General features: G+C 42.2%; 1 protein-coding gene across 1 annotated transcript in view; it reads left to right on the forward strand.

Moving 5' to 3' along the window:
* Positions 1-23,586, forward strand: part of hcn2b (hyperpolarization activated cyclic nucleotide-gated potassium channel 2b) — a gene marked incomplete at its 3' end in the record, with an annotated part of 61,711 nt that overhangs the window by 27,586 nt on the left and 10,539 nt on the right. The window contains exon 4 of the mRNA XM_080004498.1: positions 2,438-2,656. Within this exon, the coding sequence (XP_079860624.1) occupies positions 2,438-2,656 (219 nt within the window). The remainder of the gene's footprint in view (positions 1-2,437; positions 2,657-23,586) is intronic.

The following is a 23,586-nucleotide window of genomic DNA, read 5'->3' on the forward strand; positions in this document are numbered from 1 at the left end:
CCAATGTGACTCAAACGCATGTGTATGTTAATGTGCTGGCACGTGTGTGTGGGGGAGGGGGGTGATTGTGTGTGCAAACAGCCAAGTGTGTGTATAATTTCTTTGTCTGGGCTCTCAGTCTTTAGTTCTGTTGTTTACAGAGAATGTTCTTCGTGGCCGGCGTGCTCACAGGCGACCGGGGGAAATGGAATGCACGGCCGCTTAGTCTACAGCTCAGGATGGGGGCAGACAGCCTTCATGAATGCTTCATAACAGTTCAGGTCCCCATGTAGGGGACTCTGAAATGGCATTGGAGTCACCCTCACTAAGCTTTGATGGGAGTCTCAGGGACAAATTCACAAAAGCATTGCACGGCTTTTGCGGTCGCTAAACCAACACAAATAACACAAAAAGAAAGCGTCTAATTTTCAAAGCATCCACAAACGGTGAAATGCACCGCTTACTTCGCTGCCACACAGATAGCGTCTCAGTGCGCTGGTGCTATTTGCACACATTTAAATGATGTCTTGTGCATATATTTGGCGCTTAATTAACCCTTTGATTAACCCTTTCTATGCAAAAGAGCCTTGTTGCAAAAAAGTCAAATTAACAAACACTGGCGCTAATATCAACATGCAGTTATGGTGAAATTATTATTGTCTGCAGAGAGCTGGTGGTAATTGTGCTGAGACCCAAAAAAAGGCACCAGTGTCTACCTCTGCTGCGTGATCATCTGCAGAGAGCTGGTGCAATTGAAGCGCATTTATAAGAGGTGTCACGCCCAGACTTTCCAGTGATCTGCAAATAATATTTTGACATTATTATTACAATTATTTTATCGTCTCTGCGTCTGAAGGCAGCGATGCCTTGAACGGGTAGCAGTCCATGGTGGTTTTCAAAAAGCACTCAAAAAGCAACTTGTTGAAACTTGTTAAAAATGATTCCTATTAAACTTAAAAGATATTGCAGAAACAACTAAAAGTTAAAGGGAATACCTATAAAGTGGTCAAAATTGGTATTGAACCACAGACCTCTGGCAATTTACCGTATGGTCCCCACAAACACATACATTTCACAAAAATGTCATAGGATGAATAGTATAGTTATCTACTCCGTAACAGCATCTAGACCTTTTATTACTACAGTCCTGCTTAAAAGGGTTGTGTGTCCATTTCAAGTAGGACCATAGGTCCCATTGAAATGGACACACGCCAAACAAAATGGATACATGCCACACAGAAATCATGTAGAAGTTTGTCCTTAACGAGGCGAAATGTGGACCCTGAGTTGGAACCAGTTCCAATCCATCCTCCAACCACTAAACTATCCCTTTACGCTTCACTTAGCATAATTTTAATTAAATCCTATTTATTTCTTGGGTGTTGGTACTGAACCAGGTCTCTCACCTCTCTCTTCAACGACCGTGTCACCGTTTATCCTGCTGGGAGGGCAACCTGAGAGCCGCCCAAATCCCATCTCCCCTCCCGTGCAATTCCACAAACCACCTGCGTATTTCCTCGTTTCCCCTTATCCCCATTTCCCCATCACATCTGAGAAACAGTGTGACGGGGGATTCTTGCATCACGTCCTCTTTCAACTCCTCCTCCGAAAACCTGCCGCATTTGAATCCCAAATGAAATGCAAATGGAAACTGCAGGCGAAAATACAAAGCAGATAGGAGTCCAGACAGAAGCAGTCAATCAGTGATGGAGGAGACCACTCAGAGGACACACTCAAGCACACACACACACACACACACACACACACACACACACACACACACACACACACACACACACACACACACACACACACACAGACACACACACACACACACACACACACACACACACACACACACACACACGGACACACACACAGGTGACCTCTGTCTGTTGAGAACATGTGACGCACAGTTCATAATGAGAGTTTTTTCGTTAGCGCTGTGTGGAGAGGAAGTAACCAATCAAAGAGAAGAAGAAAACAGAAAAGGCTCCTCATCAAGACTGAGCTTCTGCCATGATGAGGAGACAGGCAGGAGAGACTCTTCACTGGGAATAACTGACTCCTCCACTCCCTTTTATTTTGTGTGTGTGTGTGTGTGTGTATTCATGTGTGTGAGATGTGTGATACACATCTCTCTCCTTCTCTACTCTCCAGATTCCGACTCTCAGATGCTCAACTACTGTGCTCTGCCGTCCAATATTTTAGAGAACTAGTACTTTATAAAAAACAGGTAAAGTTAAATTTTTCGATTAAAAATGTATTTTGCCAGTGAGACAAGCCAAGAGTGCCGCATCAAGAAAGAGACAATATACTGTAAAAGACAGGATACTCATCAAAGCAAAGGCGTCTGATCAGAACCTGATCAAACGTGGGCTTCTGTTCCCGTACCCTTGCGTCTTCATATGTAGCTTCCCACTCATTCTTCTTTTCGTCTCCCTCTCTCTCCCTTCAGAACGATTCGTGGAGTGAGCTGTACTCATTTGCACTGTTCAAGGCTATGAGTCACATGCTCTGCATCGGCTACGGGCGTCAAGCCCCGGAGAGCATGTCGGATATCTGGCTCACCATGCTCAGCATGATCGTAGGAGCCACCTGCTATGCCATGTTCATCGGCCACGCCACGGCGCTCATCCAGTCCCTGGACTCCTCCAGACGACAGTACCAGGAGAAGGTAAGACCAGGACACAGTGGTACAGGGTATTGCGACTCTCGGGGGTGCGGTATGTTTGAGGGGGAAAAATCAAACTGACCACTGTGTCACAGATCAGATGGTTGCGCTGACAACATTTGAGACAAAGTTCAGTTTTTTTCTCCAGGAGAGTCTACAGCTTAGTTTTGAGCTGGGGCTCCGAAGGAAAAGAAGAAATTCAAAACAAGAAAATTGTGTACATTTTCTTACCAGAGAATTATTAACAATTTTAAGCATGAATTTCAAGACAATCATAGACATACCGTACATTACCTGCGCTATCTTTCACATATACCGTAGGGATATTGGGGGCTTACTGTAGGTCATTATTGACACAGGTATCCTGACGCATTGATTTACTCCATCAAAAATGGCGAAACAAATTAGAGTATTGAAATATGGATTAGAATTATATTGGATAGCTATCACTCAATTTAAAAATGAAAATTTGGCAACCATTTTGTGAGTCTGGGTTTGTCAGTGTGAGTCATGGTCACCATTTTGGCAACCACTTCGAAAAGTTCGTATCGGGCCCAGTATAAGGATCTAATGTGGGTGTAAAATCAGATTTTTCACAAGATGTGGTGGAAGTTGTGGAAATATCTTTGTTAGTTACTCACGTTATGATTAATGATATTGACTTAGAATACAGAGTCACGTGACTGCAACACCCCCATATCGCCACCACACTTTCAGCATGTCTCAGAATCTGTGTGGCGTCAAAATGAACCCATTGGTCCATGTGTATTTACAGCATGGCTTTCTGACGCACGGGGACGGTGGGTTTCATTTAAAGCCTTTGTCCTCGGCAGTGACGTTGCCAAGGTTGTCACATTTAACACGGCCAGCGATGCTCCTCTCAGTTGATTCTCACGCACACTGTGATCAGAACACCATCTGCTCCCCCAGCTCAATATTCATGATTACACTTGCATGGCGTTGGCTCCCTTCGTCTTTAGATGCCGGCTGATGAAAGCGTTTGATGCCTGCCAGGGGGCAGGGTGCAGGGGTGGGGCGCACACCAGTCCTCCAACATAAGGCCAAGGTGTCATCGCTGCTGTATGTCTGCTGTGGTTAGCCTGGAAGGTGTGGAGGTGCCTTACCTCACCTGCCACTCACATGAATGTGTGCATACAGTATATTAACACACAGGTATACAACGCCCCCACAAACACACACCCCCACAAACACACACACGCACACACACACACACACACACACACACACACACACACACACACACACACACACACACACACACACACACACACACACACACACACACACACACACTACAGTCATTTTTAAACCTTTGTTGTCCAACTGAAGCATCTGTCTTTCTTGGAGAACAAAGGATGGTTTGGCGTGTTTCTCCTGTGGCTCCTGTCACACACTGTTTTGGCTTCAACTCAGGGTTTTCTTTTTGTTTATCTTGTTCCTCGGTGCTTGGGGCTTGGTTGTGCATCATCTTGGTAAAGATTATTATCTCCTTTTTGTTTCTGGGCAACAAAATCAGCAAGTATGCGCGAGGACACTGGTTTTAAGGGATTGGCTGATTCTCACTGGTTTTGGTTTGTTCGAGGCGTGGAGGTTTGGACAAGAGGTCGAGGAAGATGTGAGATTTATACACATGACCCCACCAGGATCTAGTGTGAGACGAATGTGGAATGCTGAATATACAGTAATACTTGCATACTGTCCTCCCCCACAAATGTTTGCTATTATGTGTCCTGAAACGTCCCGAAAATGTGCAGATTCGAATCAAGATTTGAGGCTGATTGTAGGAAAGGAAAACTTTTTCTCAAAGGATAAAAAATATATATATATATATATATACTGTTTATATATATATATAATAAATATAGTTGCAGGCAGCAACACAGGGTCCAGTTTATTCCTTTTAGGTATGTACAATAGTACCTCGACTTACGACTGCATCTACTTACGACTAATCCAAGATACGAGTAGCGATGGTCACGAAAATTTGTATCGACTTGCGACCGACTGCTCCAAGAAACAAACAGGGAAATTTGCAGTTGGCGCGTCGGCGGCCAGTCAGCAGTCAGTCAGCGGGCGACCTACATCGTGCGGGCACGTAGTTCGTGGCTTATGGATATTTTTTTCATATTAACTGTGTTTGTGCTGTGTATTTTGTTTATTTTCACCCTTCATGATTTCATAATTTATATGGGAAAAAATTGCTTCGACATACGACTGTTTTAACATACAACCTTTCTTAAAGAACAAATTACAGTCGTAAGTCGAGGTACCACTGTATTACAGTTTTTTGGTTTCCGTCAAATGCATCACAAGTTACAAAAGTTAGTTATAGGAAACTGCTTATACATGACGTTTCTTTTAAAACTGTTATTTTTGACTTTAAACCAATCCTTATCATTGTTATAACTTACCTTGTTGTATGTAAGTACATGTGCAGTCTCAGTGACAGTAGGTGACGTTGTGTCTCTTGTACGTCAATTATGACGTATTTACGTCGGTTTACGTATTTATGGAGCATTAGGATAGTAGTCAAACTTTGTGAATTACATTTGAATTACATTTTCGATAAGTTTGGTTTCCATGAAATACAAAAAATGTTGTGGTATTTCTATGAGTAATTACCATTGCATGGCTTCTATTTTTCCGACGGCTTGCTGGAACTTGAACGCATCACTTACTTGCACATTCGAATGACCTCGACTCGACATGGTCACATGTTTTTGTGACCAGACTACTTTTTTCGTATTTTTCATTAATCAGGCAAAGTAATGGGGACCACAGAGATAATATATCAATCCAACAGATCCACAGACCACAGGTAAGAAGATTCATAAATATACATGTAAACGTATACATGTATATAACGGCATATTTTGGCGATGAATGCATTGGACTGTGTCTTTGATTTCGGTCAAATTTGTATGTGGATCAATTTGGATGAAACTTCAACCACAAGGTGTTTGTGACATACCAGTTCAATCAGGATGTACCATGTTTGTAGTTTCTGCCGTCTTCTGTTTCAAATTGTTTTCGATTTCAAATTTCAGAGAATTTTCCCCGAACAATATAAATAGCCCTGTGGGCTGGACCCCTAATAATAATAATAATAATAATAATAATAATAATAATAATAATAATAATAATAATAATAATACATTTAATTTAATTTATAATGTGCCTTTTTATTGGGGACCGATCTCAGGGTCCTACAGGAAAAAAGCCTTCCCGGTTTGGAAGGCTTTCTGATAGAGGAGAGTTTTTAGGCCAGTTTTAAATCGGTCCAGGGACAGGTGTGCCCTTAGTCCGGTCCCGCATGGTCACCAGCTTAGTCCAGTGGGTGTGGAGGAGCAGGCTGTTGTTGCTTGACCTGAGGTGGTGGAAATGGTGGCGGAGTGTGAGCAGTTCTTTGAGGCAAGCAGGGGCGTTGCCGTAATCGCATTTGAAGGTCAGGAGAAGGACCTTAAATTAAATCCTGTACAGGAGAGGGAGCCAGTGGAGGGATGAGGGGCTGATGTTTTTGATGCTTCTCATCAGGATCCTGGTGGCGCTGTTCTGGATGTATAGGAGCTTGTTGAAGCCACCTTCTGTGATTCTGATGAAGTGTGCATTACAGTAGTCCAGCCTTGAGGAGACAAAGGCATGGACGAGCTCCTCTGCCTCAGAAAGAGTTGGCTGGTGTTCCTGAGGTAGTAGAATGATGTCTTGCACAGGTTCTTGATGTGACTGTCATAGGTGAAGGCCTGAACAAGTTTTATTCCAAGGTTGCAGACTAGTATGAGAGTATGAGAGAGGGATGTCTTGACCAGCAATGGTGAGGTGGGTTATCGGGAGTGCTGGATCTGATGAGGGGTGCCAACCATAAGGGTTTTTAGTCTTGCTGCAGTTTTGTTACAGGAAGTTTTACTTCATCCATGCCCTTATCCCCCAAGATAGGTGCTGATGCGGGAGGAGGCGGCAGAGGTAAAAGCGGAGGTTTAAATGGCATAAGCAGTTGCAATTGCAATGCAGGTGGAATAAAATTGTGTACAGGTTTTTGTTGAAATGGATGTTGGCTCAAAATTTTTTTTTGCTTTTGATGTACAACTGGGAAGCTAATCTTACATTTTTTGACGAGAAAAAATGTCTTGCTGTTGGCCAACGTAAGCAGTGATTTTTCCCAGTACGAGATGAGGAAACCATCATTTCTAACCAACGACAACAACAACAACGCAAGACAAAAGTAGTGCTATTGCACCTTTCTCAATCTCAGAATCGCTACTGTGCTCTCATTACTATTCTGAGGGAATTAAATGAAGGGTTTGGGTCCAGAAAGGCTTGCAAAATAATAGATCCAGCCTGGCCATGGTAGGGTCACAGACATTCAATAACATACAATTTCCACCTATCTTCAATGCAGAGCCTCCAATCCATACAGACACGTGGAGACCCATTCACTCTCTGCGATATAAGTGGCATGTCATGTGACATATACCCTCTCATGCTCTACTTCGTCCATGATATGTTAAACAGTAACATAATGAACCTAGCGGCATTGCTGCTCAGATAAGATTAGAACTGCCCTTCTGCCCCTTCTGTCCCGTTCCGGGCCCATCACTGTTTGGACATCATTAATCAATCAACTGAACCGTGCTGTACTATAGTCTGCAGCGACTTAATCTGGGGATACAGCCACAGAGTTGACACCGTCCCCGCTGATCCTAACAAAAGACGGTCTTTGTGTGAGTTAGTTAAAACGCTGCCGACAGCATGCGTCATATTGACACAGCGCAGAGTAAACAGTTTGCTGCTTAGTCTGCTGCTTGGGGTTGATACAGATGCAAGCAGGCTCTGCTGTCTGGGTCCTAAAGAAAACCACTGTATCTAGCGGGAGACCAAGCCTATTGTTGTGGTTTGCTCAGGGTCAACAGGTCCAGAAAGTACTTTTCTTCAAATTCACAAAGGAGGCAGGTGAGCAGGTAAAGGAGAGTCATGGCCTGTCGATAGTGTTAACTAAGGTTGGTTGAATCCAGGGAAGCAGTATCAATGATAGTAAAATGCAAACTGCACTTGTGCACAAAGAACTTGACATGACTTGACAATAACTGTTCCCAGTTGCCCCGGGCAACCAAATCTGGTTTTTAACCATCTTGTGTGGTCTGGTTGCCTCTTCGTCAACCAGCACAGTTTATCTCTCAACCTGTTTAGCAATCTATCTATTGATTGATCGATTGATCTATCGATTAATCTATTGATGTCACTCAATTGAATAATGATTAGCCATTTCGTCTTGGCAAATAAAAGCTGATGCATGGTTTCCAACTTGGCAACTGAAGTTTCTCTTGGGCCCTGATTGTACTTCAAATGGTTTTAAAGTGATTAAGGTCAATTGAGGCGTGTCAACGCAGTGCCCGCTGATGGACAGCGGCTCAGTTGAAAGTGACGGATTGAGCAATTTCAAATAATGTGTTGACGATGGGCTGTCAGAATGTGAATTTCAGCAGGAAACAATTGTTGGCACGAAAAAATAATGTGTTTACACTACATATTTTGTTTGTTTGCAATAATTATCATTATTATTTCTCGAACAAAATTGAACACAAATGTTTCCCTCTTTTTTGTGGCTATAAATAATCAACATGACAAGACAATTCATTCACAATTCATATACAACACAATGGTGCCGATAGAGCCACTACTAGTGTGTGTGTGTGTGTGTGTGTGTGTGTGTGTGTGTGTGTGTGTGTGTGTGTGTGTGTGTGTGTGTGTGTGTGTGTCTGCGTTAGTGTGTATCTGTGGTTGTGTGTTGGCAGGTTGGCTTCTGGTTGGTTTAATTTTTATAATTGGTTTAATCAGGGCCGGCTCTAGCCTTTTTTGGAGCTCTAGCCGAGATCAGTAGAAGGTGCCCCCCCATAGCATGCACACGCCACAAATTTCCTTACGGGGGCATCCACCCTCCCATGCACACTGCATATCTCACTGCTCAAACTCCACCCAACCTGCCCTCCGATGCTACCACCTCACCTCAATCCAATAAAACCCCATTAACAAAACATTTGTTGGGGGTCTGGGGGTCCAAGAAGAAATTTAGGTTCAGAGACCTTTATTTCTGTATTCTGGTGAATTTTTATGGGGGTAAATCATAAAATAACGAGCAAACAAAATAGTTAAGTTTTTTACTTTTTCTTTTACCTTGTTTGTTATCCATTTTACATTTTGACGACACATACCAATAAATATTTCCACAGTATTTTTTTTTGGTCTGTATTTTGGTATTGTAATGCCCCAATGAGATGCTTCATCTTATTGGGGCGAGGTGAGAGGGTCCATTCCAGGTTGTTCTGTGCAAGGAGGAGGACGAGTGAGGGAGAGGGATGTGGAGCTGTTCACTTGTTGCTGCACTGTAAAAAATGTGACCAATTGTTGATTTAAAAAACTATGGCAACAAAGTGACACGTAATATAATTTAATAGATTTACTACAATGGAAGTACTGCAATTTTAATAGAAGCACTTGGGGGATTAAAAAAGTACTGAATAAATTAAGTTAATTTGAACGAAAAAAAAAATTACATGTTAATAAGAGCAACAGTTAAAATGTGTTGGATTTATTTATAGCACGCCAAATGGTGAGTTAAGTGCAGCTGTGGAGGAGAAGTGGGCCAGTGGGATTGTTGGGAATGCGGCAGCAAGGAGCGTGGTATAGATGGGAGCAAGCAGAGGAGCTAAGGTCACCTGGAATGAGCTCAGGAAAGCTGAGCCGCACCAAATCAAGTTCTTAGTCCGAGCAGTTTCTGATGTCCTTCCAAGCCCGTCCAACCTGTTTTGTTTGGGAAAGGCCGAGTCACCATCTTGCCCTCCCTGCCTGTGAAAAAGTACCCCCAAGCACATCCTCACAAAAAATATATTATTAACTTACATCCATCCACCCACCCATCCATCTACCCATCATCCATCATCTATCCATCCACCCATCCACCCATCCATCCATCCATTCATCCATCCATCGATCTATCCATCCATCCATCCATTACCCATCCACCCATCCATCCACCCATCCATCCATCCATCCATCCATTACCCATCCACCCATCCATCCACCCATCCATCCATCCATCCATCCATTACCCATCTACCCATCCATCCACCCATCCATCCATTGACCAATCCATCCACACATCCATCCATCCATCCATCCATCCGTACATCCATGCGACCCTAACTGCTTGGAGAAACACCATCTGCCAGAGGACGCGACATGTGGACCTGGAGCGTTTATGTTACATAACAGCACTCCTGCTGCACTACCTCTCCTCCTCTCCTCCTCCTCTCCTCCTCTCCTCCTCTCCTCCTCTCCTCCTCTCCTCCTCCTCTCCTCCTCTCCTCCTCCTCTCCTCTCCTCCTCTCCTCCTCCTCTCCTCCTCTCCTCCTCTCCTCCTCCTCTCCTCCTCTCCTCCTCCTCTCCTCCTCTCCCTCAAAAGCGCGGCACCCAAGGGGAACAATGTGAGCCCCAGGGCCTTGATGATAGAAAAAAATAAAAAATAAATAAATAAATAAATATATATATATATATATATATATATATATATATATATATATATATATGCACAATAATAATAATAATAAATATAGCTGAAGGCAGCAATACACGACACCAATCACAAATTTTGGAGTTCCCATTGAACGTAGCATCAGCTTGTGCTGTCGCTCGTCTTAACAACAAGCACCAGTCAGAGTTTTGATTGAGCGCAGCATCAGCTGACGTAATGACGCGTCGAGACACGCTGAATTACTAATGCAAGCTGATACACTTGTTGAGTTTTATGACAAAAAATTTGATGGTGGATATTTCATCAACTTTTTAAACTTTTTGGGACTAAAATAATTTAGCCCTGTTGCTCTGGAGCTGCAAGCGAACTCCATGTGCGAGGAAACAAACACAGAATATGTTTTGGACTGTTTTCTACTCGTCCAGTTTGTGTTACGACTGGCTCCAATGTCGCAGGAGGGACACGGCACCGGGTTAATCCACAATTGAAAAAATCAGTTTAATAGATGACTTGTCTATATTGTAATGCAGACATTTATGGAACTTTAACAGTCTTTCGCCGTTAAAATTATTATGGATGAACTTGTCAATACTAGTTGATTGACCTTTTGCCTTTCCATTTAAGTTTGCTAAGTTTAGCTGTTAGTTGTTAGCTGTTTATACATGAAGTTTCTTTAAAACAACCATTTATTTTTTACTTTAAACCAAACCTTGTCATTGTTATGACTTACCTTGTTGTGTGTAAGTACATGTGCAGTCTCAGTGACGATAGGTGACGTGTCTCGCGTGCGTCAATTATGACGTATTTACGAGGGTTTTTCGATAGTAGTCGAATTTACATAATTTCAGTGGTGACTTTTTTCCTTGGATTACATTTTCAATTAGTTATGTTACGAAAAAAGTTGTGATATTTCTGTGATTAATTACCATATCATGGCTTCTATTTTTCCAACGCCTCGCCGGACCTTGAACGCATCATTCAGTCGCACATTTGAGTGGCTTCAACTCGACGTGGTCACAAGTTTTTGTGGACTACTCCGGCAAAGTAATGGGGACCAAAGAGATAAGATGTCAGTAGAACAGATCCATAGACTCTAAGCTGAGTGATTTTTCCGGTTCCACTTCCGGTTCCGGTGAGGTCGTTGCGTGTTCGTTGCTGTTGTTGCTGCTGGCGTTGATGTTGCTGCTATTTCTGTTGCTGGTGTTGTTTCTGTTGCGATATTACAGTTAGAGGATCATAAGAAGGGTGTGTTTTCGGAGAGAGAGAGAGTCAAAAGGATCTCCCTCCCGAGGTCTGATTGAAAACTTGACCCATAACTTAGGGACGCTAATTAAAGGACCGTGACTGGATTCAGATGAGATGGTGCACACAGTTGAAATTTCCATTTCCGGTGAGAGCTACCACTTCCGGTTCTGGTGACATCTTTGCTGTGCTTTACTTCGTTGAGATGAGATGGTACACACTGTTGACTCAATACAGATGAGGAGATTTCTGGTTCTGGTGAGAGCTACCACTTCCGGTCCCGGTGACGTCTTCGCTTGTGCGCTGTTGCTGTTGCTGTTGCTGTTTTTGTTTCTGCTGCTGCTGCTGCTGCTGCTGCTGCTGCTGCTGTTGTTGGTGCCGCCAACCTTATACCTTTACTGGTGTTGTGGTTGCTGCTGCTAACCTTATACCTAAACTTAACTCTCGCTTACCTTAGACCTCAACTTAACGTAACCTTATACCTCGACTTAACGTAACCTTATACCTCGACTTAACCATCTCTAACCTGAGTGACCTTTCCGGTTCCGGTGAGAGCTACCACTTCCGGTTCCGGTGACGTCTTTGCGTGTACGTTGCTGCTGTTGTTGTTGTTGTTTCTGTGGCTGTTGTTGCTGATGTTGTGGTTTTCTGTTGCTGTTGCTGCCACTGTGGGTGGTGTCGCTATTATTGTTGCTTTTGTTGTCTTTGTTGTTGCTTTTGTTGTTGATTTTGTTGTTGCTGTTGTTTGAGGGGCATTCTTTTGTAATGACCGGCTGACAACTTCGTTCTCTCTTTCTTTTTTGTATTTCTTTGTAAAGCACATTGTGTTGCCCTGGTATGAAATGCGTTCTATAAATAAAGTGTGACTTGACTTGACTAGACATCTACCAGGTATGAAGGTCGATAAACATACACACACGACTAGTTTGTAATCTCTAACCACTAGAGAACAAATTCTACACCGTACACTGGACAATGGCCATTCTGAATTGGAATCTGTACATTTATAGTAAATATTATGATGACGTCATAAACCGTCTTTCTGTAACTCTCATTCATCTTGTTAACGAATAGTGGCATGTCGGTCAAACAGGACCAGCTGAATACTTGGGGTCAAATTTGGTGGGTTCTTCACAAATTTCTGCTCCTTAAGTGGATCGTTTTGGATGAAACTTAAACCACGAGATGTTTGTGACGTTCCGGTTCAAACGAGATGTGAACCGTGCTGGACCGTGCGGGCTGGGCCCCTAAAAATAATAATAATAACCTTTATTTGTGTAGCACCTTTCCTACATGACATGAAACTCAAAGTGCTTCACACAAGAAGTCCATTAGATAATAACAATAAAAGCAAGGCAAAATGCATTTACAAATAAGAATAATAAAATAATTAAAAAAGAATGAAATACATTTAAAACAGGGTAAGAATAAGCGTTCCTCAGAAAATTATTTTCTTATTTCAATGTCTTATTTCAGAGTCTTTTACCATCATGTCGCCCAAAATGCAGAAAATAAAATAAACCCACATGCTAACTTTTCTTACCTGCATTGTCTTTCTTCCAAATCACTTCATAGAATCACCTGGACAGACTTACAAATAAACATTCACAATGTTTTTCTAACACTATTGGCCAAAAATCACACCCTGTTTTTTTTTTTTTCCTACATCCAATCTCTTAACTTTATTTTACCTCTAAACTTTTTTTTAAAGATTAAAATAAAAATAAAAAATCTATTTAAAAACAACAATTGAAGGACTGATAAGCAGGTTTTCTTAACTTTTTCTTTTCTCATGTCTTTTTAACTTCAAGGTTGTCCTTACACCAAAAATAAAATATTTCTTAGTATCCGTTTAAGTGATGGTGATGGGTGTCATCTGTCAAAATGTTGGATTTATTGTTACCTCTGTAAAAGTTGATTGATATTTTAGGAACTTGAGTGATACAGGTGCAAAGATAAAATCCCATGAAATGAAACATGAATGAGATGTCTTCTCCAAGTTGTTTCCCGTGGAAGACAAGGCTGGACAGATGTTCCCAGATGTTCACTGTTCAAAATCCTCAAACCTTCAAAATGCTATAAACAACGTAGGGCCGAGCTTATTTGCCTGTAGTGTATTAACATAATAGTTACACACACACATAGAACGCATAAAAGTGTCAAGAGGGTGTCGTGTGTGTGTGTGCATGTGTGTGTGTGTGTGTGTGTGTGTGTGTGTGTGTGTGTTTCTATTTGTTCCCGTCTCAGCTCGTCAGCTAAATTATGTTGCTTAAGTCAAATTGGTTTTATAAGCTCAAGACACCACACACGCACACACACACACACACACACACACACACACACACACACACACACACACACACACACACACACACACACACACACACACACACACACACACACACACACACACACATATGAGTCTTGTTACGTCCTGAGCTCTGACGCTCAATGACACGGCCCGTAAATAGGAGGACCAATTCAATTTCCCCCTCTCCTTCTGAAGCAGCTTACAGTGACAGCCATGCATCACAGCCTGACTCCACCAGCAGCGGCTTTATGTCCCATAAAAAAAAACCCCTCTCCGGGCTGCTTCTGCCTGGGCCTCGCTAAGTCCACAAACTGGGGGGGTCCAAGAGGCCGATGCATGACTACGATGTAAAGAGAATGATGATGTGTATCATGAGCTGTGTGCGTGAGAATGTGTGTGTGTGAAGTTCCCCAGCACAGAAATCCTACTTTGTGTGTACTATTTGTTTGTGCATCTGGGCCTACTGTATATATTGCTCTGTGTTTATGTGTGTGTGTGTGTGTGTGTGTGTGTGTGTGTGTGTGTGTGTGTGTGTGTGTGTGTGTGTGTGTGTGTGTGTGTGTGTGTCGGTTCAGTGAAACTTTCTGTCACTTTGGGCCCCTGGCAGTGAGTCAGAGCGCCGGCGCTTGACTTGACAAGCATCCATCATCCAGCCACTGCCCAGTCCAGCCAGTCTGCCCCTGATGGTCTCCAGTGGTCGAAGTAATACTCAGACCTTTTACTTAAGTAAAAGTACAAATACCCTGACACAAAATAAAAGTGAAAGTATAACGCTGATATTTTTTTCTATTTAAATAAAAGTACTCAAAAAATACATGCTCTTAAATGAAGTTGTTATGAGTAATAGTAGTGGTCATATCCACCCCCCCATCAAACCGGCCCCGCTTCATCCCAACATTCCAAAATAACTGAAAACTATTTCATTTTGTCCTTGTCGATTTGGCCAATCATAAACATGCCACATGGAAATAATCAAAGTTGACTTATATGCAGTGCTCGAGGTGGGCCGGTACTCCACTTCTACGTTTTACTCTTTGGCCAGGACTTTTTCATGTCTCTGTTCTGTCCTCTCAAGTGGAAAAATCAAGTGGACGTATTGCAAAATATGTAATATTTTATTGAGTGGGCGTGAATTTTGTACATGGACGGGGGATTTCTTTGGATTGTGGGCATCTGTGTTTGTGCTTTCTATTTCGCACCATTTTGGTGGAAACAGCTGGATTCACTCATTATCTGCTCCACCGTTGGTAAAGGCTGCTGCTGGTTCAGGTGGATTAGAAAGCGCTCCAAATTTGTGTCGGGTGGTAAGGCAGCAGGAAGCAATGCAGCGTTCCATGGGAACTTGGAAAACTGTAATTTGTGTCAGTAGTCCCCGTGTTAACATAACATCAAATCTACAGAGTAGTCGAAAACGACGAAAACGATATGTGTTAAAATACATAATAATCTATATGGAGGGAATATTGTTTACCATTAACGGTGCACCCCACCATGTTGCCGTGACGTCAGGTCTGTTATCTTGGCAAATTCCAACATGAATGGAAACTTAGTGGCAACCGGGTAACTGAGGTAACCGAGGCAACCGTACTGTCCACTCTCACAGTAGTGAATCCCAGTAAATCCACATTAGCATCCAGAGTGTTGCCGGATAGCAGTAAACTACCCTCCCTACAGATCTTCTGGTTCCTCACCAGAGCAGCCAGCTCGTCAGTCTTGTTGGCCAGTGAGTTCCCCATCACTGCCGACGGAATATAGGGCTTGTACCTCCACCGCATTTCCATTAGCTTAGCCTTAGCTTAGCGCCAGCTCGGCAGCTCCTGTAACTGCGCCTCAGTTCCTCCGATATGGGGTAAACATGGCCGGCGTGCCCCATTGTTCTGAGTGAGAGCAGCTGTTCCCTTGAATAAACAAAGTTTCTGCCACCGTCTTTCTCGCAGATAATAATTAAAAAAAAAACATTTCCACGGGATTAAAAAATAAATCTACACAGGGCGTGCAGTAGAAAAAGTTGAAAGTGAAAACAAAGTTGAAAAAGGAGTAAAAGAACACAGTAGACAGACAGAGCTACTGGGGAGGCTGTATGTCAGTATCTGTTGTGTTGTTGCCTGTTGGACTGATATGAGCATTTTGTTTGCTAACTGCAGTACCATTGAGGGTTTTTGGACAATATTTTGGGTTGTTAATAGATTTCCAATATACATACACTTGCATAAAGCAAGCATATTTGTCCATTAAACACATGAAAAATATCCCTTGAAGGAACATTTTGAACAAATTTTAAAAAAGCCATTAATTTGAGATTAATCTATGGACAATCATGCGATTTGTTGAGATTGAATATTTTAATCGTTTGACAGCCCTAAAATGTAGCAAAAAGCAAAGATAGGCTTAATGCTTTGAAATGGAAAAGTCAAAAGTACTTGTACTTTGTTACCTTCCACTATCGCTTGTGTTAGTAAAATGTCCCTCCTCTCCATCACCGCAAGACTCTTAAACGTCCTGGTAGCATGAACGTAAAAGTCGTTATTCTTCGCTATATTTGCATATTCCCACATATTTGCATATTCGTCGACGCCACAGTCGAGCGTGTCGCATCCCCCGCGTGGCATTTTTTTGGAAGCAGCGGGGCATCTGAGTCCAACTCCCGTCTCAGTGGATTGACTGACGTGGGCACTAGTCTAAGCCTAATGCTCCCAGAATGAGAAAGTCAATAATTCAGCCTCTCTCACATGCACTTGGAGAGAGTGGGAGTATGGAGGGATAGCGAGGGATAGAGGGAGGGAGGGAGAGAGAGAGAGAGAGAGAGAGAGAGAGCTACGGAGGGAGTGAGAAGAGACAAGACAGGACGGAGAAAACAATATATAGTGCAGAGTGGGAGTTAGATGTCAGTTCCTTTTAATTGAGACCGTCGCAAAGTGAATCCTAGGGCGACCCACTTAATGTGAGCTTCTCACTTTATTCCCCGGCCCCTGATTGAATGTGGCGGACGTTCGTCCTTTCAGCCCCAGCCTTCATTGTCACTGACACACCGACGCCAATCGAGGGGAATTTGTTTACGTCTTATGAGATCAAAATCTGAATGTGAAACAGAAACTGTTTTATTCGGTCAAGTACATTTTCATATATATACACCTATCAGCCACAACATTAAAACCACTGACAGGTGAAGTGCATAACATTTCTCATCTCATTCCAATAGCACCTGTCAAGGAGTGGGATATAATAGGCAGCAAGTTAACAGTCAGTTCTGGAATTTAATGTGTTGGAAGCTGGAAAAATGGGCAAGCGTAAGGATCTGAGCAACCTTGACAAGGGCCAAATTGTGATGGCTAGACGACTGGGTCAGAGCATTTCCAAAATGGCAGGTCTTGTAGGGTGTTCCCGGTATGCAGTGGTAAGTACCTTTCAAAAGTGGTCCAAGGAAGGACAACTGGTGAACCGGCGACAGGGTCATGGGCGCCCAAGGTTCATTGATGCCTGTGGGGAGCGAAGGCTACAGAAGAGCTACTGAAGCACAAACTGCTGAAAAAGTTAATGCTGCTATGATAGTAAAGAGTCAGAACACACAGTGCATCTCAGCTCGCTGTGTATGGGGCTGCGTAGTCGCAGACCGGTCATAATGCCCATGCTGACCCCTGACCCCGAAAGCACCTACAATGGGTACGTGAGCATCAGAACTGGACCATGGAGCAATGGAAGAAGGTGGCCTGGTCTGATGAATCATGTTTTCTTCCACATCATGTGGATGTCCGGGGTTAGGGTCCGATCAGATCGAGCATCTGTGGGATGTGCTGGAACAACAAGCCCGTTCCATGGGGGCCCCACCTCAACTTACAGGACTTAAAGAATCTGCTGCTAATGTCTATACTATATTTACTCAAATAGTGACCGGGGTCTTTCTTTACTTCAACTGCAGAGGGTACCAAGCCTTTATTGGAAGCTGGCTTATAATAGAGACAGGGTTTTTTATCTAATTCCCTTTGTTTAATAAGTATATTTGATCATATTTTAGTATGAATTTTAAATCAAACTTCCATCTGGGTACCTCCAAGCCATGAAAACACATGGTGGTGATGGTATGGTGAAAAAAGAGAGCTAGTAGCTACCCTAAAAGTCACACTTGTGGTTGTAGCTGACAGGGGAATTACAGTTTCTCGAGTTCCCCTTGAACGCACCACTTCCTGCTTGGAGCGCTGGAGAGCAGCAGCGCTCAGAGCGAGGTATTTGACCCAAGAAGTGATAACACTGTTTTTATTTGCTTTGTTTGGGAGAGGAGCTCCACACCGGAACAGCGCCGCAGTTTTTCAGTTTTTCCCCAGGTCTGTTTTTGAGGCAGGCTTGTCTTTGTTTGTGTAGACCACGCACCAGGCCTGGTTGTTATTGGACTACCGGTTAATTTTTGAAGAAATACGGTGTATATATATATATATATATATATATATATATATATATATTTTATATATTTTTTGTGAGTAAGGAATGGTGCATTGCTGCACAGAGGACGAGCATAAAAAATCTCAACAGTCTGGAAGCCAAATATACAAAAATAGCACAAAGACATATATAAAAATAGCCAAATATATACTATATATAAATATAAATGTACAGAATATGCAAAATGTGATTCTATGCACAGGATAAGTTAAGTTAAAAGGTAATTACTTGGACAACTTTCTAGTAGGTCTGTGGGTATGATATATAAATATAGATGGAAAAGCTGTACAGAATGAAAAAATATGTAGTCAATAATATGGGTGTGTATAAGGATGGATGAGTATGTGTAATGAAATTATTATTATTATTATGAAATTAAAATGAAAGATGGCATCAGTCGACCTTTGGTTTGGCTTGTTGATTACTTGGTGCCACAGGGAAGGTCCACGGGAGGGAAGTTCCACTTGGGAGGAATACCCCATGGTTCGATTCCGTAACTAAGTCTTCTTATCATGGCTGAATATTGGGGTTGCACGGTCGGCTCTGCCACAGAGAAACAGAGGTTCCTTCTTATCTCAAGACGGGTTGAGGTCATGATCCAGCGGCTTGGGAAGACTCTCTGAGTTTCATGGAGCTAACCCTGGCTCTTGATGCCAAAGAAGAACGATGATCAGACCAATGTAATTATTGAAGATTTAATATGATTAAAATCGGCTTATGTTGGGGAAACACAGATTGGGAAATGAGGTGTGGAGTTGCACAAGCTCTAGGTCTGCACTGTTTTATGCATTGAACAACACAGAAAGCATTTGACTCCGAGGAAGGAAGCCGCTGACAGCGAAACGAGAGCTGCTCCCGTCCCCGTCTGATGAGGGTCGTGTGGGGTATCTGATTACAAGTTTCCTCCAATCAGTAGGAAAGAACGGGGGAAATCACATGGACGAGTCAAATTGAGGACACTTAAAGAAAGGGCACGACGAGTAACGCCAAACCATCCAAGAAAAGTAAAAAAGAATAGGAATAGGAATTGATAAGAATATGAATGTGTGGTTCATGGGAGGAGACCGGGATATTGCTGGTACCTTGGGCTGGTAGCTTATATATACAATAATGAATTAACAAATATTCTTTCTCAAAAATGTCAGTTTCATCGTGTCAAAAAGGGCCACAGATCATATTCTCCTCACATGAATGAAGTATTTCAGGTTTCCATCTCACGAAGCAGCAGGAAGGTCAAACTTCATTTCCTCAAACTGCCCATATGTCACCTTACCTCACACACAATCTTATTTCCTGAGCAGTCAAGTCTTCCATCCGGTCACATGCCATCACATGCACACTGTGAGGACCAAGGTCACCATTGTCCTCCTCCTTCTCCTCCTCCTCCTCCGCCCATTCACCACCTCTCCTCATAAATTGCCGGCGCCGACTTGAGACATTGACACGCGGGGATATATATTGACACTCTAAATGATTAAAGAATAGAGTGCTGCAGGAAGAGCCGCACCTCATCATCCCTCCCTCCGTCATAAATGACACATCTGTCACATACATCACTGTGCTGTCATTCCCACTGTACAGGAACTTGTCGTGGCTTGGGATGTACTTTCTGGGACAAGGAAGTGGCAGTCAATTAATGAATTAATTCACTGTTCGGCACAAATATTTGTCTTAATGACCATATCCCCATCATGTCCACTGGGCTTTGGACTGAGACCGAAATCATCACTTCAATTGATTTCTCAGACGTCTTGAGGTAGAAGGAAGAGAAGGGAAACACTTTAAACTGCATCTTCAATTATATCACCCAGTGATATAAACAGCAGGTAGTTATACCGAAGACATTTATTACCTCAAGTATTTGTTAGGGAGTGACTGAATTGAATAATACTTCTATGTTTTCTTCATCTTTACCTAAAGATTTGTTCAACTTGCCTTTTTGCCTGTGCATAGTGGATGGAGCCTCCATACCTTATCAAAATATTGGTTCCAATCATTTCTCACTGTTCACAGTACCTGAACGCTTAACCATTGAGAACATTTCCGACTGGCCTTACGTAGAAATGTTTTATACTTTTCGGTGGGTTTTTGTTGTTTGTCGTCTTTATCTTTTATTTTCAACCAGCGTTTTACTGTCTGACCGTTCTATGTTGCTTCATTGTATTTTGTGCAGAAAATGACTCAATAGAAATGGAAAACCATGTCATCCCATTGTAATGCAGGGGTCACAGCCGCCTGGAGAAGCTCCGATCTGACCCCCCGCTCCGAGGCTCGTCCTCAGCCAAGTGACAAGCTTTTCCCACAGAGGGATGACTCACACAGCTTCACACACACACACCCACACACACACACACACACATACACTCACGCATGCACCCACACACGCATGCACCCACGCACGCACACAAACACACACACACACACACACACACACACACACACACACGCATCTGAGTGAGGAAGAGAGAGGTGCAGTAACAGAGCCGGACAGAGCTTACGACATTTCAACCAAGTTTTACAAACCTGGAAAGCTGTTTATGGTCAACGTGGCACTCTAATTAAATATCTATCTCATCTTATAAAATAAGATCATGTAGATCATGCCTCGTGGAACCGGATATTAACTCTTATCAACATTTTTTAACGCTTCTCACCATGCTTCTCCAATGATATATAAATAAATAAAACGCTTACGATTACAGTTGTGAAGAGTGTGATTGTCGCTGGCAAGTAGACAGACGTTGACTGTAAGCTGCAATATTTTTAGCATTTCCTTGCCTTTGTAAAAGGGAAATGAAAAGTCATCCAGGTACAAAATTCATCATGCTAGGCTTCTCTTTCTGATACAGGAACTAATCATGTTTTCATCCCACCCCTTGAGGCATTCATCACGTGTGTGAGGCTTCTCTGTGTGTGTGTTTGTGTGTGTGTGGGTGTGTGTGTGTGTGTGTCTTCATTTGCGGTATCCAATGACCCGTGAAACCGCACACAATGTCCCATCTACTGATTTTCATAGAAAACCCAAAAGGTATAAGTTCTCAGTGAGTGAGGACAACAGCCAGTTTAACTTTCCATTGACACGACATCACACGCTTCACAAGTGCGCTGAGAGATGGCGATGCTCCAGCCAAGAATCCAGCCTTGAAATGTGTTTGGGTTCAGACGTCATGACATGAGAGGGGAACGCGCTTAGGTGGCGTGTGATACAGACAGACCAAGTGTTAGTGAACATGAAATGGTGTGAATCGTTGGAGCTTTCGATGAGCAAACACGAGGTGTCGCAGTGAGAAGCCAGAATCCAAGCCCTTCTGGTTCAGCGACGAAAGGCTATTTTTTGAGGCTCGGTTGTTAACGAGTCACTCTGTAAAAAGATCGGTGCGATTTTCCCTCCCTCCGTTCGTTTGGTTCAGTGGGTGTAACCCACGGTGAGCCAAGGAGGATTTTATGAACGATGAGTTGCGAATTGATTTAGCAAAGGAATCATTTCATTCTGTCACAATTTTTCATTTTGGCGAAATGCAAAGTCGAAATCAGCCGTATTCAACATCAATTATGCCAAATGCATTCAGCCTTTTTTCCACATCCACGGCAACCCAAAAAAACAACAACCAGCCCTTTTATCTGAGTGACTCCTGAGTGTTATTTGAGATAGGCTTGTGCATTCTAATAATTCTTTAAAAAGTCCACTCCGATTCAATAAAATATTTTATATTTTACAATATGTCCACTTGATTTGTCCACTTGAGAGGGCAGAACAGAGACTGGCAGCGTGTGAGAAGTGCCGCTAGGTACACGCTCCATAAGAGTAGTTAACGTAATGGATTTGATTTGGATTGTGATATCAAAGATAAGATAATAATGTTAAATGGAACATGATGAGTGAATTTGGAAAAAAATCTGATAAGAGAAGAACGTACAGATTAATATTTTATTTATATTTATTCCACTACAAAAAAAATATATATATTTATAATGATTTAATGTGACTGGACTCAAAGTTACTTATTTAGAAACAATTGTTTTTCTTTACAAATCAAGACTCAGTAGTCTTACAATCGTGACCTTAAAATCGAAAGTCAAATCGAATCGTGGATTTGGACAATTGTGACACACTCCAGTAAGATCACAGAGGATGTTCATGTTGTCAGTGTTCAGTTGTAGCTGATTGCGTTTTGTTCTCTAGACACACTCTTTCCCTCCAAAATAAAATGCATGGTGAAGCACACCAGATTGTTGGTGAGGATACAGACTGAGATGGCACTGTCTTTTCTTCTCGAGAAGAGAAAAATCCTCTTGGACTTTGACAGGGCTGTCACGTTTCCTCAACAACTTTCTTCCTCTTCCTGTCGACACAATATAAATAGGTCACAGGAGTTTCTGCTCCCTTCTCTGTCTCTACGTATACACTGCAGCTTATGGAGATGGAATGTCGACGCTTTCAACAGAAGGGAAAATGCTCCCTGGTGGAGTAGCTGAGTATCCAGTAAAACTGAGTAAAAAAAATGTAGTCGTACATGGATGACAGACACTAGATAACACGTTGCTCTCATGAAATGATTCATACAGCGCAGGGGGAGCCTCATTTATCAAAACCCTACAGAAATGGCTGCTATATATAAAATTGAAATGTCGGTTGACCGAAACATGAATGTATGGGAGCTGTTCCTCTCAGGACCGCAAAGCCCTGCAGAGAGTGGTACAATCCGCTGAGTGTACCACCGGGACGATACTCACCTCCCTACAGGGCCTACACACGGTGCGGTGCGGCTAAAAGGATTATTAAGCATCCCCACCATCCCAGACTAGTCTAGTGGCTGAGGTCAGGCAGACGCCTCTGCAGCCACAAGACCAGAACAAATGAGGACTCACCTCATTAATAGTGTGTTCACCTCATTACATTATATACATATATATATATATATATATATATATATATATATATATATATATACACACACACACAAAAACTATATATATATATATATATATATATATATATATATATATATATATATATATATATATATATATAGTTTTTGTGTGTGTATATATATATATATATATATATATATATATATATAGTAGTTATATAGTAGTTATATAGTTTTTGTTGGTCTGGTTTTTTTTAAATGCTGTATAAAGATTTGTTTTTTTTATTTAATTGCAGTCCTATTTTTTTAATTCTCATTTGTATTTGTACTATATGCCCAACACAGTCTCTTTCTAACATTTCACTACATGCTGTACTTCTTTGAATCTTTGAATATAGTATATCAGTAATGAATTGAAGTTTTCAATTTGAACTTTGCCTCAGAGGAAATACATGAATATCTTACATTATTCATCCACAGTATGATCTATAAATGTGAAATCAACTTGGTCAGACATCAGTTTTGAGGA

Source organism: Zeus faber (assembly GCF_960531495.2).
Source record: "Zeus faber genome assembly, chromosome: 1".
Taxonomy (NCBI): domain Eukaryota; kingdom Metazoa; phylum Chordata; class Actinopteri; order Zeiformes; family Zeidae; genus Zeus; species Zeus faber.